At 50.4% G+C, this 14,826-nt stretch overlaps 5 protein-coding genes across 5 annotated transcripts; 1 reads left to right on the forward strand and 4 right to left on the reverse strand.

Moving 5' to 3' along the window:
* Window positions 1-1,575: 1,575 nt before the first annotated feature.
* Z518_02620 (uncharacterized protein) lies at window positions 1,576-3,264 on the reverse strand (the record flags this gene model as incomplete). The annotated part of the gene is made up of 1 exon (XM_013419648.1): window positions 1,576-3,264. The coding sequence occupies one exon, from the start codon at window positions 3,262-3,264 to the stop codon at window positions 1,576-1,578; it is 1,689 nt and encodes a 562-aa protein (XP_013275102.1).
* Window positions 3,265-5,163: 1,899 nt separating this feature from the next.
* Window positions 5,164-6,993, forward strand: Z518_02621 (uncharacterized protein; the record flags this gene model as incomplete). Its single annotated transcript, XM_013419649.1, has 3 exons — window positions 5,164-5,848; window positions 5,909-6,633; window positions 6,712-6,993. The coding sequence occupies 3 exons, from the start codon at window positions 5,164-5,166 to the stop codon at window positions 6,991-6,993; spliced, it is 1,692 nt and encodes a 563-aa protein (XP_013275103.1).
* Window positions 6,994-7,697: 704 nt separating this feature from the next.
* On the reverse strand, window positions 7,698-8,819 carry Z518_02622 (uncharacterized protein; the record flags this gene model as incomplete). The annotated part of the gene is made up of 2 exons (XM_013419650.1): window positions 7,698-8,357; window positions 8,523-8,819. 2 exons carry the CDS (start codon window positions 8,817-8,819, stop codon window positions 7,698-7,700), a joined length of 957 nt encoding a protein of 318 aa, XP_013275104.1.
* A 1,723-nt stretch (window positions 8,820-10,542) lies between these two features.
* Z518_02623 (uncharacterized protein) lies at window positions 10,543-11,380 on the reverse strand (the record flags this gene model as incomplete). The annotated part of the gene is made up of 2 exons (XM_013419651.1): window positions 10,543-11,196; window positions 11,246-11,380. 2 exons carry the CDS (start codon window positions 11,378-11,380, stop codon window positions 10,543-10,545), a joined length of 789 nt encoding a protein of 262 aa, XP_013275105.1.
* A 2,309-nt stretch (window positions 11,381-13,689) lies between these two features.
* Window positions 13,690-13,935, reverse strand: Z518_02624 (uncharacterized protein; the record flags this gene model as incomplete). The annotated part of the gene is made up of 1 exon (XM_013419652.1): window positions 13,690-13,935. One exon carries the CDS (start codon window positions 13,933-13,935, stop codon window positions 13,690-13,692), a length of 246 nt encoding a protein of 81 aa, XP_013275106.1.
* Between the last annotated feature and the right edge of the window lie 891 nt (window positions 13,936-14,826).

Genomic DNA, 14,826 nt, shown 5'->3' on the forward strand with positions numbered 1-14,826 from the left:
GATAGTGCAAGACACTGGATGTTGCCCGACAAGGATCACTTTCATGACAGTCCACATCTCCGGGGCAGATGCAGTGTTAAGGTGCGACTAGGTGGAGCTGTTCCAAATCCACCTTCCAGCTGCAGTGCCCACTCTCAATGCATCGAGGTATTGCTAAATATTTCTTGAGGCCTGTCAAAGTTTCCTCCCACTCCATGTGTTTGTACCTCCGTAGGATCAACATTAAAAGCTCAAAGCGTTTGTCAGTCCAGTAGTTGGCCAGTAATTTACTGTAGATACTCCCGGCGGAACCATTGTGCCTACCACGTCTGATGACGCCTAAAGATAAACTTGCCCCGGTCAGGATCTTCAAATAACTTTTGCAGCAAGAAGAGCTTCTCCGATTGATGCTGCATCTGTTAAACATGGGGGGGACTGAAACGCTCAGACTGTGGAGAATCCACCATGGCAACTAGGATTCTCATACAGCAAGCGTGTTCGATGAGGGTAAGATCTGTGCATGTCATAAGTCGGACACGGTACTCGGCCTCCTCCATGTGGGCTGCGTTGACCACTCGAGAGTCGGAGAACAAGTTGATCTGTTCGATGTACTTTCTTTTCATCATGACCCGGTGGATCATCGTGATGGCAGGAACACTCAATCGAAAGTTCAATGCCAGGGCTCCAGAACTCATGGGGCAAAGACGTTATCACATCTCCAAGTTCAGCAATAGGTTGTCTGTAGTAGGGATGTGTTAGGTCCACATTGTCCAGGGGTGTCAGCAATGTCAGTTCTGTTCGGCCTGCTTGGACATGTACACCCAGACATTCTCTAAGTTATGAAGTTGGTTAGGTCACTGCTTTGTTCATGGAGTCTTGTTGAAAAATGGGCAGTGTCCCTTTACTTGGGAAAGGGTTATCACCCCTATGCAGGATAAAGGGGAGAGATGGAAGAAGAAAAGGGGTCAACCAAACATGTATAAATACCAGCAACCGGGCAGGACCAGTTGCAGATAGAGAGAGCATTCAATATACATCTCAATTTGAACCCCCAGTTTGACAGGGTGCCAATGTAAGATGCGACTAATTCAGAGATTATTCTGGTCCAGGGGGTGGATGTAGTTGATGAAGGTAGGGTTAAGTATTTCTAGTTGTTGATCTTCTGTTGTCTTTGTGTAGAGATGTCTTGGTGAATTTTATCCAAAGTTCAAAATTCCTGTCATACAAGACAGAAATTCCGCTCCGGATTCCAGCCTGCTATATCCCAGACCCTGACCGAGCTTTCATAATCCACATTCTCATTGGTGAAATTCTCCTGACTCGAGATATTTTCAAGTTGCTTCGGGCCGAGATGAAAAGCGCAGCGTGGTCGGAGGCCTGGCCAAGGGATATCACGTACAACCTAGTCAGTTCTTTGCCAGGGAATAAGCTACGGTCGTAAGGTCGCTGGGCCGCCTGGAAGCCAACCGTTGTCCATGTGCGCAAGCTCCGAAACTTAGATTTAACCTGAAAGGGTGCTAATCCGGTGCGGGAAATCGGTCATGTTACGGTTCACAGGTCGCTGCGTATATACATCTAGATATCAAATCATTTTGATCATGTCTTTCGTGCAGAGATCTGCCTCAAATGGGCTTCCCAATTCCATCTCGCTCGCAGAACTGCTAGTCCTCCACTTTGAGTCTCCACTGTTCGGCCCCGGCCTCGGTCATTGCTATCGTCGGGGGAAATAGGTTGACTAGACCAATCACTCGGTTTTGGGTTGAGGTGGTCATCAGCCCCAATTGGGAGAGTGGTACGCTCGCGGATCTCGGTCATCATCTCGTCGTCTGGTTCTCCAAACGTCCACCACATGCCAAAATGGCCATCAGAATCTCTCGTGGCTGAAGCAGCGTCTGAGTTGTGAGCAACCCATTTGTCATACGCCGCACAGCGGGCGAGATGGTACTCATAAACATCTCGGTCGAATTCTGCACGTTTGTCGGTGGTGGTGAATGCCTCTTCCTGCGGCCACAGAGGCCGACAAAACTCCGAGAGATGGTGAAAGAAGATACCTTTAAATGTTTGTCCATCTTGACTGCAATACCCGCTGTGGTCGCAGAACTCTTCCATCACTCCGGCCCGCCCCATACCGCTCCAGGCGTGTTCCGAGTTTGGCCACCCAGTCGCCCGTACAACACTTTCCACCAAGACATGGCCTTCATCGAGGTAACTTCTGGCTCCGGTGGCCAGCCAAAGGCCGCGGCTGGCGGACAGGATAACGCCTTGATTGTAGGTATACACCATAGGATTGAGTTCGTCGCAATTCTTGGTGCCTGGATTGATGGTTCCATTCGGATATTTATGCCACCCCGTGATATGGAAGCCGTCCTGGTAGAGGCCGGTTACAAAGTTCCGCATCTGACTCTCCATGAGCCATTTATAGCTCTTGATCGCATTTTCCAAATATGCCGGGTCATGAGGCTTGACGAATCCTTGTCCGCCTTGCGTCATATATGGTGAAGTATTGTTGTCGCCAGGAAAATAGAGATACATTCCAATGCTGGCGGCGGCAAAGAGTTCGTTGGTGATGGCGTTCTTGTACGGGGTCAAATATGGATTCCAGTTCATGCCCCCATGGCAAAGAGACTCATCCCAGCCAGCCGAGGCGAGATCGTAAAAGATACGAGCCCGGTGAGCGGCCATAGGGCTGAATTGTAATCCTTGCCAGCCACTTCCCGAAGAAGTCTGCCTCCCAGATTCGACAAAATCCCAATGTCTTAAAGAGTACATTTCTGCAAATTTCAGGTTCTCGAGCCAGCCGAGAACCACCCAGAGCATATCGTCGTAAGCTTGGTTTCGCACTGCGAACGCATTCTCGCCAAAGTAAAAGACAGACGTATGTGCATAGTATCGATCGATGGTATTTTGCCACGACAACATGTCGAAGCAGGTAGAGGTGGATGATGCATCAAGGGAAGAAACAATGCTGGCAAGAGTCGCCGACACATGCGTTCCCATGACCGCCGACGTCCAATCGATAGCGTCCGGCCATGTTCCAGTAAAAATGTCAAAATATGTATCTTGCATGACTTCTAGGGCATCCAACATGTCGCGCAGGATTGGTGGCATGCCGGATCTCCATGTTCCCGTCGCATTTCCGTCTTTTATGTTGGGTATCAACGTTTTCTGGTGGGCCGCCCCAGCCAAGGAGCCAGCCTGGTGGCCATACTGTGTTCTTTCGAATGTCCCGGCTTGCGAAAGCCAGGTGCCGTGGAGTAAAAGATGAACGAGGGTCAGAAAGCGCATCTTGGACAGGTGATGTCGACAATCATGATCGCTCGAAGCATTCCTCTCGAGAGGAGGGGAGATGATAGAGATATACAAGAATCAAAGCAAAACCGAATCCTCAATTCATTGATGCGAGGACGATGGGTCACAAGCTCAAAAAGCCCCTGTGATTATGTTCGTGGAAAGGGGAGGCGTACGAAGGAGGAAATGTCGCGTATCCAGGTCAGCCAATAATCCAAGAGAGAGTGTGTTTCCCCAGGGTGTGACGGTGGGGGAAGAAAGATGACCAGTTGAGATCTGAGAACTGCGAAGGTGGGTGGGAAATTTCAGCCCAGAGCCTGGCAGTGCGAGGGGCGAGGTAACCGATTCACGAAGCCACTATCGATACCAAGTCCAGGTGACATGTGCCCGCTGTTGAGCTGCGGGGCCGAGTCCCCAACTGCACTTTCTCGGTCACCTTTTCTCCTTTGATATCTGTTTCATTGGAATGAAAAGCGCACGTCGAGGAGCTGTTCTACTTATGAATATCCAGCATCGCCTCCATCACTTTCACACTGGCACACGCACCAAGGTTTGTGTCGAAGAGCGCCCCTACGCGGTTCCGCCGAGCCGTTCAACCCACTCGTCGCGTTGACCAGGTTCAAAGAACCTTGAGCTATTCCTACAATTTTTCCAAGCTATATCCTCTGTGTTCAGCTCGCGATTTCGTCGACCTAAGAAACGGACCAGTCCTAGGGGTCGATTTCTACCAGAAACATGGGCTTTTTGCGTGGATAATCGGATTGTTCCGGAAATTAAAAGCAAAAATACGTTGTCAGATGGGTCCGCAACGTAGCGGCCAAAGAAATTTCTGCAGAGAATCATCAGTCAGGTCTGCCATGCGGGGATTCCGCGCTCGTGATCAAAGGCATAATTCCATTTCTTCCAAAGTTTTCTCCTTGGGGGTACTGCCTCTGAGTTTGGTCAAGAGCTTGTATCCTTGATTTGCCTTAGATTGTACACAATCTTGAGGATCAAATTTCTCCACGCGCTCGCAATTTTGAGCTCAAGGGCCGCTGACAAACCCGGATAGTTGCTCTGCAGGCAACACATCCCGTTGGTATGACTTTCTTGGCGGTGCTCTGTGTCCAACTCAGCAAGAACAGCCTGCTATGATACGGTATTGATTCGGTCAACGTTTTACTGTGGTATCAAGGGTCATTTTCGTCGGTGGAGTAAGCAACACGTGATTCGGTCCAATGTTGCTCCGGGGGTCATCTAGCTAAACTTTACTAACGCGATCCCCAAAGCTTTAACCAAACACCACCTATACTTTCAGGCTGACTTAGGCTACTGGCGCCCGGAGTCGCAAACCGATAGTCACGTGCATCAACCCCCGCCGACGAAAATTTCCCTTGATACCACCGTACTGTCCAGCCTCTGACTGGCAGGCATTCCGACTCCTTCTCCGGCATGCCTAGGATCTGCACAACTCTTTATCACCAAAATGATCGTCAAAATCATACCAGGATGCGATAAGGCGTAATCCCCACACTGATGCCATCTACTAACCGGTATCGGAAGCCCAAAAAGATCATCCCAGCGACTGGAGCCTCTAACGTTAACAGAGCTTCCAAGCATGTCCAGGAACTTCTTGGGGGTGGAGTAGTTCCCGCTTGCCTAGCTCCCGGCCTTGGAACAAGCAAGTTCCTGCAGAAGCTTGAACGCTCTTAGGCCTCTCGATCCGGAAAGGAGAGCTGCTGGTTGGTTCAAACCTTTGCAGCTTGATAAGCTCTGGCCTTGTACCTGACATCTCTTTTCTCCAATGACGCATTCTAAGGCCGGCCCTGCTCGAAATGTGGTCAGTATATTTATTTGGAGGGCCACCCCGAGAGTAGCATGGTCAAGTGAGATCCTCTTCAGGCGTTCCTTTTCGCCATGCAGTTCTCTGTCGTGCAGCTTTTTGCGCTGCTCTCTCTGAGCGCTCATACACTTGCTTTCAACAAGAGAGCAATCAACGCTTTCAAACGACCTCACGACGTGTGGTCGCAGGTTCTCCATGAGCGAGCGCCAGTACCGCCAGCTCATCAAGCTCATCCGATTCAAAAAGAACGACGTGTTCCCCCTCCCAAGTCCTCTCGGAAACAAAAGCGAGCCTCACCGTACCTGAATGCAAACACCGAAAAGTTCGTGGTCGACGGCACGGCTATTCCGGACGTCAATTTCGATATTGGAGAGTCATATGCAGGACTCCTACCAATTTCAGACGATCCCAATGAAACTCGACAGCTCTTTTTCTGGTTCTTCCCCAGCTCCAATCCCGCCGCGGCGAACGAAGTGACCATTTGGTTCAACGGTGGCCCGGGATGCAGTTCGTTGAGTGGCCTTCTCACCGAGAATGGACCATTTTTGTGGCAAGCTGGCACTCTCGCTCCCACGCCAAATACCTACAGTTGGTCAAACTTGACCAATATGCTATGGGTAGAGCAACCTATAGGCGTAGGATACACACAGGGTGTTCCCAACATCACCAATGAAGTTGAGCTCGGTCTGGAATTCATTGGCTTCTATAAGCAATTCGTGGACGCCTTTGGTCTGCAGAACCGAAAAGTTTATCTCACCGGTCAGTGCCGAACAGGTTCTCCCTTGTTGGACGTATGACTGACCAATTTCTCACTTGCAGGAGAATCATATGCCGGGTATTACGTGCCCTACATCGCGGATGCTTTCATCACGGCCGACGACACGGAGTATTACAACCTGGCAGGCGTAGGGATCAATGACCCCATTGTCGGAGACGAAACAATTCAACAACAAGTGGTGATATCCCCCTTCGTGGACTATTGGAGCCATCTATTTTATCTCAATGCATCTTTGACCGCCGCCATGCACGATCTTCACGATTACTGTAACTACAGCTCCTATTGGGACCTCTTCTTCACATTTCCGCCACCGTCGGAACCGTTCCCTGTGCTCCCAGATCCTTTCACGAGCGACGACTCTACCTGTGACATCATTGACCTTGTGTATGCAGCGGCTCTCGAAGTCAACCCATGCTTCAACATCTATCACATTACCGATACCTGCCCCTTCGTCTATGGACACCTCGGCATCGTCAACTCAGGTGACTATCTGCCACCCGGAGCGAACGTCTACTTCAATCGCACCGACGTTCAAGCAGCAATCAATGCGCCAGTGGGTACCAACTGGATGCAGTGCACAGATATCAACGTGTTTGGAAATGGAGACAACGATAACGAGACCCTCCAAGACATGTCTCTTGCTCCGGCGCAAAACGAGGTATTGCAAAGAGTCATCGAGTACACGAACAACACTATGATTGGCGTTGGAAATCTCGATTTCTTACTTGTTCCCAACGGCACACTATTTGCGCTGCAGAATGTCACCGTATGTCTTACTTCACCGCATCTGCAACATCTTCCCGCGCCCCTCCCTGGATACATTACTGACCTCTTTCTGCTGCAGTGGAACAACGCGAAAGGCTTCCAATCCTACCCGCAAGGCGAGCCGTTCTACGTTCCCTATCACCCCGAAACGAACCTCGGACGTGCCTCTGAGGCAGGCATCGTCGGGTACTGGGGCACCGAGCGCGGACTGACGTTCTACACTGTCCAGCTTTCCGGTCATGAACTCCCCGGCTATGCAGCTGGTAGTGGGTATCGCATGCTCGAAGTGCTTTTGGGGCGTGTACCGAATCTGAGCACCAGAGGCGACTTCACGACGCAGACGGGAAATTTCACAGGCTAATTAATCCAGAGGAGGGTCTAATGAGGAAAGGGTCAGAGCGTGGGGCAGGGGGCAATGAGGATGTCAGAGGCCATGGTATGAAATTAATTAAAAGGAACGACGAAACTGATGTTTGGTTTTCCAAATCATCAAATGATGAGAGATGGATTAATGCGAAGAAATGGCCTTATCCCACTATCCGAATACTAGTTGTATATCCATCCATCTCCTAGCATTGTCATCCCATTTCCTAGCTTGTGAAGAAGGCTAAGATTCAGAAGCTTTGATAGCCAATCAGATGCACCGCGGATTTCATCTCGCCTTGTCAGCCACGTGGTGTAACATGTACGGAGCCCTTCAGTGGAGTCACCGAGATCGACGTCAGGAGAAGAGTGTTATGGAACTTGCTAGGGGCTTAATTTAGCGGTGAAATCGGCATCAGAAGCAGAAGGCGTCATTGTTCAAGTGGTGAATGGCTTTATTTGGCGCGGGCAACAAAGTGGAAAAAGGATGGCTGCGAATAAGCGGAAGCGGCCAACCTGGGGAGAGGAAGAAAGAATACACCACTCGAGTAATTCGAACGAACGAACGAATGGATGGATGGATGGATGGATGTGTGCTGGTCTAGTTTCTTCCGGAAAAGCGTTCGATGATGATACCTCTGTCTCCGATGTCTGCCTGAGTTTCGAAATCGACAAGAGTCGAAGGGTCGGTAGGATCCTTGTTCAATGGTAGAAGTTGTCCAAGGGAGCCTCATGCTTGATCTCCTCCCATATGTCGTCGATGCCATTGCAAGCCTTCTCGCTCAATTTGCCCTTCTTGATGCCCTGGAGGGTCTGCTCTAATTGCTTGTGACTACTCGCGCCGATGATGATTCCGTCACCATACTCCTTCCCCAGCGGCGAGTTGTATGTAACCCATCGATATGCAAGTTCGGCAGGGGAACAGCCTTCTTCGTTGGCGATCTTTTCCCATTTGGCCAGGGCGTCGAGGTAAGTGGGCCTCATGTACAATCGTCGGTACAAACCGCCAAGGGCCTCTTCGGAAAATCGTCCTGCTCCCTCTTTGACTTGCTGTGCGGTCTTGGTCAAGAAGCCACCGGCCAAAGGACTGTAGGCATAAAAGGCCATGTTGAGTTTGCGGAGGGTCGGGAAGAGAAGCGTCTCTTGGAGTCGTGCCACGGGGCTGTAATTGCCTTGATACACGGTGGGGAGGACATAGCCTTTCGCTTTGCAGTGATCGTAGACTTTCTGGACGTCTGCGGCGGAATAGTTGGAGAGGCCAAAGCGCTTGAAGACACCAGCCTTGTACACTTCGTTGACGCCGTCAAGAGTCTCTTCGAGGGGTGTTTGGACATCGGGAGAATGGAGGTAGAAAATGTCGACCTGATCGGCAGAGAGTTAGTGTGTGCTTGGGGGAGGAACATGATTGGCGTGGTAGGCAGTGCCCCCTTCGGGCGTCGAGGAGTTTCTTGCTCGCCATTTGTGCCTCTGATATCTTTTCAAGACGCCAATTGAGACGAAAACGAGTAATGAGACGTGTATCCATACCGGCTTCACGCCCAATTTCTTGACACTGTCCCTCGCCGAATTGATGATGTTCTCTTTGGTGGCCGAGCCGGGAACCCATCCCGCAACCCACTTTGTATCGATGGTAAACTGCTCCCCCGCCTTGACTTCACCCAGACGCTGTTCTGATTTACCATACAGCTGAGCGGAATCGAGGATCTTGACATCGTGAGCCTTCAAGGTCGAGAAGAGGACATGGAGATCTTCCTCAGTAATGTATGGATCACTGTTGCCAATGCGGGCGGCACCGAAGATGACGGTCAGAGGTTCCGTCGCCATTGTAGGAATATTGGTCAAGCTTCTCGCAGAGGTTCGAAATGAAGATTGAGTGATGTCAACGACGTTTGAGAAGGGTATTTTAAAGACGCTCCCCTTTGGATCTTGGATTAATAATGATTCCTGGCGTGGGAACAACGGCCGAGGTTGGGGTATGTGGGAAGAGAAAAGTCCTGAAGTGGATAGTCACACCTCTAACCGAGAAGAAGATTGTGCAGTCTCTTAGTAACAGGTCGACAGATAAATGAAATGATATAGAAGAAGATTCACCGGCGGGTTTGTGCTTTTGCTTGTGGTATCTCCGCCTCGGAAATATCCCAGGAGTTACCAGTAAAGGCGCCATCATAGGACGCTAGGAGATATACTTTATGTCCCCGAGCTTCGATGTCGAGGCACCGTCAATTTTGCTAACAACCGTGTTGATCATGGTGCCAATGGGATTTGTCATCACGACATTTGATGGCAGAAGCCTATTTTACGGGCACGAAGAGGTTGCTGGATCTAGAGACCCCGGTCGAGATCGTACAGTATCTCGCCACTCGAGTGACAAGTAGGCCACGGTCCTTTACCTGGTATCCATCTGGGATGGGCGACTGGGAGAAGGGTTGTGGATGGCAGCTGGCGATGACCATTCGTCCGGCTTTCATCCGAGCGCCTGGACCAAAGCCATCTGGGTATTAGGCTGACACTATCATCGTTTGTTCCTGGCCATTGGGCCTGCAAGGCGTCTCAAAATACGATCAAGGGAAATGGTTTTGATGGTGGAAGTCGGACATGGCCCCGGTGAGCCCGAGGAACGTGTCCAATGCTTTGAGCCGCGCTCTGCGGTTCGAACCGAACACCTTGGGTATTTTGTTTCCACATTGGATTTCCTTCGGCGCGCCTTGCGATTCGTTTGCGTTTCAGCAATTCTCTCAACGCGTATACAAGGCACCTTACCGGAGACAAGTGAGGATATCGCCCGAGATGATTTCAGGATCTTTGCTAGTTTAAGGGATGCTGGTGAGACCTGTGACCGAACAAGCGGCTTGAGACTGACACGAGAATTCCTCCTCGAGTCAGTCTTGGAGAATCTTTGGTGTAAGCGCTACAGTGGCGGTTGTAACAGTAGCTTATAAATCGGCCATAGAAGGGGGTGAGAGTGATGGGGTGACAACGATCAAAATGCACATTCATAATTTCTCCTGCATTTCGTTCCATCGCGGGCATTACGGCCATTAGTCCACTCGGGCAAGGAGTTGGCCTTGATGCCAAACAGTCACCTGGAAGAACAATGAAGGGGAAAGAGGTTGTGATTCAACAAGGTCAGAAGCCAATGACCAATGGGTGATCAAGCCTGAAAACGGACATATAAAGTAAATCCACCAGAATCTGAAATTCGGAGTTTCCGAGTCCTCCGTCTCTTATCCTGCATAGGTCCTCGCCATGCCGCGAAGTCGTGATCATAAACAAAAGGCCAAACAATGCGGAAACTGAACTGTGGGCCACAGGAGACGTGAATGAAGATCCCAAAGCCTTTGCAATGCTGCCATATTTTCTCGATACCCGGAGAGAAAGATCTGAAGTGTGAGGGTGATTTTGGTCGTGTCTAGAAAGGAAATTCGTGACCAATTGAGTGCATAGTCGTTAAAGACGTCGATGACAGAGAGTGAGGACGGTTTTATTCTGCACGGAGGCTGTGGTCTTTCTCGGCACAGTCATCGAAAAGCGGAGGTGCGCTGTCGTCTCAATCCGTGGCTGCATATACTCGAAGTCGAGCGGGACCGACCGGCATTGACGGAATAGTATTAAGCTTGCATTTGTCTGATGCATCACTTGAAATGCCGTGAAATCGAGTCAGATCAGCGCCGTGCGGCATGGATTCTGAGCCTGGTTGCTCGCTGGGGGGGGGAGGTCCAAAGGGCACGACCAAACTCCTATTCTCCCGCAACCATGTCCCTGACAGTGTCCGCGTCGGTCTGTTACTGCTTGGAAGAAGCGTCCCCCCCTCAACATCGCTTACTGGCATCATATTGTCAGAATGCGTATCCGAATCTGGCATCGATAAACTTCTGCGATGGAAAGTGTCTCGGAGGAAGGTCTCAAAGCTCGGTAGCGTGCACAACTTCGTCGTGTCCGGTGCTGGGAGGATGGGGTCTTCTGGGAGAGCGCTTTCATTCTCCTTTTGCGATGGAGATCTGCCTTCGGCTGGGACAGGAGGCGGTGACATAATTCCACTTTCTTCCGACATGTCATCGTCGAATTCCCCTGCTCGATGACCTTTCCGGCCGACTGTCATATGATGGTAATGGAGGCGACATGCTAGCTCGGACTTTTCCAATCGGCTGGCGATGTGTTTGTAGGGTAGCTTTTGGTTTCGACTCCGGAATAGGAAAGATTCCTGTTCGTTCGTTAGTAACTCCCACGAGAGGATGATGGCTGTCGCGGACCTCTTCATCAGTCCAACAGCGGATCAGCTTTCCCTGTCGAATTTTGTCTCTTCTTGAGGGGTTCGGGGTCTTCTGAATTCTTCGGCTTCGTGAGACTGATCCCACGGAAGGCACCGGGAGGGTAGGCGTTGCCATGGCACATTCCATTCGAATATCGGTGGAGGGAATGAGACGAAGGGTGTTCTTCTGAAGGCAACTTCAGCCTTGTGATTGGAAAATAGACTGAACAGAAAAGCACAAAGGCTTGAGAAATCTCGTAGAGTTCAATCCGAATCATCAAGCACGATGCGGCTCGATTGATCTGACATTGTCGTTCTCTTTGCCACTCTACGAATATATAAAATGACAATGGACAATCTCTCAAGGCCTTTCTGCCTCGTTGAGACGCGCAGGCAGATTTGATGTCGGCTTCGCAACTGTTCGACCTTAATGAGGCCTTTGCTGTGCAGAAATTATTGGCTTGGTGACCGTAGGTGTTGAATCTTCGATGGCTGTGAGGGAGAGGGGGGGGGTGGAATAGCCGCTGGTACCAGCTGCAAGTGGCTTGCATTAGAGGTTTAGGGCAGTTAGGCTTTTCCGGCAGACGGATAGCAAGCGTAGCAGAGGCAAGACAGAGTATAGGTTACTATAGCATGGCGATCATGCAGCCGAATCCCTGAATGGACTGCAACCGCTGCCCGAAATGGCCTTCATGCAATCGGGGCACTCGCAGATGGACAGAACAACCACAGCAGACGTGGCGTGAACATAGGGATTCAACAAGGTCGTTTGAAAACAAACATGGGCTGGGATTCCATTGCAAGGTTGCTATCACTCACGGGCCTTTGGATGAATGGCAGTCCTCGCCTTGACGATATCGTCGACATGTGAAAATCCCCGAAGTGGAGGACCGAGCAGTCGTTTAACTGAACGATGCTGTGCTGTTCTCTGCCTTAGGGCCTGGGTGGACAAAATCGTAAAGGGGATGGACGAATCGTAAAGGGAGTGGATGTGGTCCAACAAGCGCCAAAAGCCTTTCGGCGGCTAATTCTGAACGACGAAGCCACACGGCAAAGGCCAAGTCGACAGGGAAACAATGAACCAACCTTTGAAGTGCTGGAACCTTTTTCAGAATTGGATTAACAGTGCCGCCGGCCGTCGATGGTGGCTCATTTATGCAAGCATGGATCCGCAGGAATTCACTCAAGGACCCTTCAGGATCCGGAGCGCGCCCTGCAGCATGGGCTGCTACGTTCTCCGCAATCTCTGTGCCGCAAAGGTATACAGCCATTGAGCTTGAAAGGTGAGAAGCGAGAGGTGGAGGTCTCCTGGAATCCTGGACCGTGTAGCTTCTTCTCCAGAAGCACTTGTATGGTTCTTCTCCATCATTCGCGGCAAGGTGACATTGGGCAGTACTTACAGCCGATCCTTTTCTTGTATTCTCTCCAGAACTCGAAAGAATTAAGAGCATGCTCTGCTGCATCTCAGAGCCAATGCTTCATCCGTCCTCATGTATACGATGTCGTGTTCAGAGGCGTGTATCCCTCAGCAAAGAGTCTGTCGGTGAAAGACGCGTCGAGACGTGACAGACCTCGCTTAACATCAAAAAGTACTATCAACTGATTCGCCTGCCCCCGGGGTGGCCAGGTTGGGGGCGAGAATCGTTCAGACCAGCCACCATTTCGCCGCGTCCAATATCCCCGAGTGACGGGCGAGTTTCAGACACACCGCCCGTGGGGCTTAATGAGGCTAACAGCGAAGGATGATGCCCGATTCCTCTGTCCTTGGGTTACGCCAAACCTAAATGAGAAGCTGTACGTTGGGTCAAGAAACGGCCGTCAACTTTCCATCACTGACACCACAGAAGAAATTTTCATTTCATGCCACAACACACAGTACTGTCTAACGCAGTGCTCACTCATCTGTTCTCCCAGGCTGGCTTCAAATTCCGCCTATGAGAGAATAGAGACATCAAACAAGTCGCAGGCGTCTTCGGGGCTGCTTGGTCTTTGGTAGAACAGCACTGTTAGCTTTGCCATATTATGGTAGAAATCGACCATGTTTTACCATCTAGGCTCTGAACAGGACGCTCTGATGATGAACAACGATTTATCCTCTTAAAGGTCATCGAAGCTGCACGTCTCCAAATGGTCTTGATCTCCCCATTCACCAACGGTTTTGCCATATGTTGTCTGAAGCTTCGTCTTGCAGAGACGACACATAGTCGTTTCATATGTCGAGAATGTTCCTCATCCCAGGTCAAAAGTCCGCCTTGAACTCTGTCCGGCCTTTGGAAATCAGCCGCAAATTCTATCACTACACCCCTGCACGTCTGATTCCTTCTCAAACACTATGGACCCAATAGTGTGGAGGGTTATGGCGTCCCAGACCGGCTGCAACCAGTGCTTGTCCCATTCGGGCGCTTCTCGTTTCAGAAAATTCCTCCTTGCATTGGCCACATGACCTCAAATCTTTCGTCCTTTGAGATGACCGACAGAGAACCGGAGATCGTACAAAATGGCAACGACGTGGACTTCACGATCTCGCTCTGGAATCACTGTGTCTGCAACGATGAAACCCCAAAGGAAGGATCGGGGGATATGATTGAATGTGTTGTCGGTTGAGTATTCGCGCGCAAAATCTATAGCCTTAGCGACGAGAGGGAGATCGGGAACCGTGACACCAGCAACGACCTTTTGTGGCAAGGTCATGAAGGATGGAATGTGGATGACAGCCTGTCTACAAGATCACCAACTAAGTCTTCAGATATTCTGATGCCTCGACGCTGAGTTCTCTGTATCTCATGTGAGATATGCAAAGGATGCTAGGAAAGATGGGTGCTCCTGAAGCCCAAGAATCCATCAGGTTGTCCTGTCATTGCCAGCAACAGCAAGACTGGCACCGATAAAGGTAGGTCTCCGAACTAGCCTAGAAGCCGTCCTCATTGGTAATGAAAGGTAGGGTCTGCCCCGCTGACAGTGGGCCAAGTCAGAGCATGAAGGAGAGGTACACAGCCTGCGTTTTTCTCCTATCATTCTCGATCTTGTCTCCGATAGCGTTCACATACAAGTAGCACTTTCTGCTCTGAAGGCATTGATGCTTGGAGGCAATTCTTTGAGGATAATCACACACGTGTCCGCCTCTTTCTGTATCTCACCCTGGAGAACAATTCTCCGGACGATGTTTCTAATCTTCTTGCGAAGAGAATACGTCCGTCAGCGCGTGCCATGGCCTATGGTCGACGCCCGGTTCCCTTGCGTCTCTCCAGCTGAATATTCCTTTGTAGGGACTGCGCCAGGGTTGTGTGGGCAGCTTGCCAATAACCACCTTGTTGGCCGCCGTATTTTATCACTCGATTGAAAGATTTGATGTCGGGAATCGAATTTCCGTCTGCTAACTTAGCGCCTCAAAAATTTCACCTTTTGCCGACCAAGCTAAATAAGTCTCCGGGGAAATTGTATACGGGGAGATCTCTTGCTCCTACAATACTAACGACCCAGAGCTGACAAAATTCTGGGGAAATTGACTTCGGTCGGAAGAATTCGATCTCACCTTTGTGACCTGGTGTGAGGCGCCTAACTGACGAAGAGCAGAACATAACC

Source organism: Rhinocladiella mackenziei (assembly GCF_000835555.1).
Source record: "Rhinocladiella mackenziei CBS 650.93 unplaced genomic scaffold supercont1.2, whole genome shotgun sequence".
Classification (NCBI taxonomy): Eukaryota; Fungi; Ascomycota; class Eurotiomycetes; order Chaetothyriales; family Herpotrichiellaceae; genus Rhinocladiella; species Rhinocladiella mackenziei.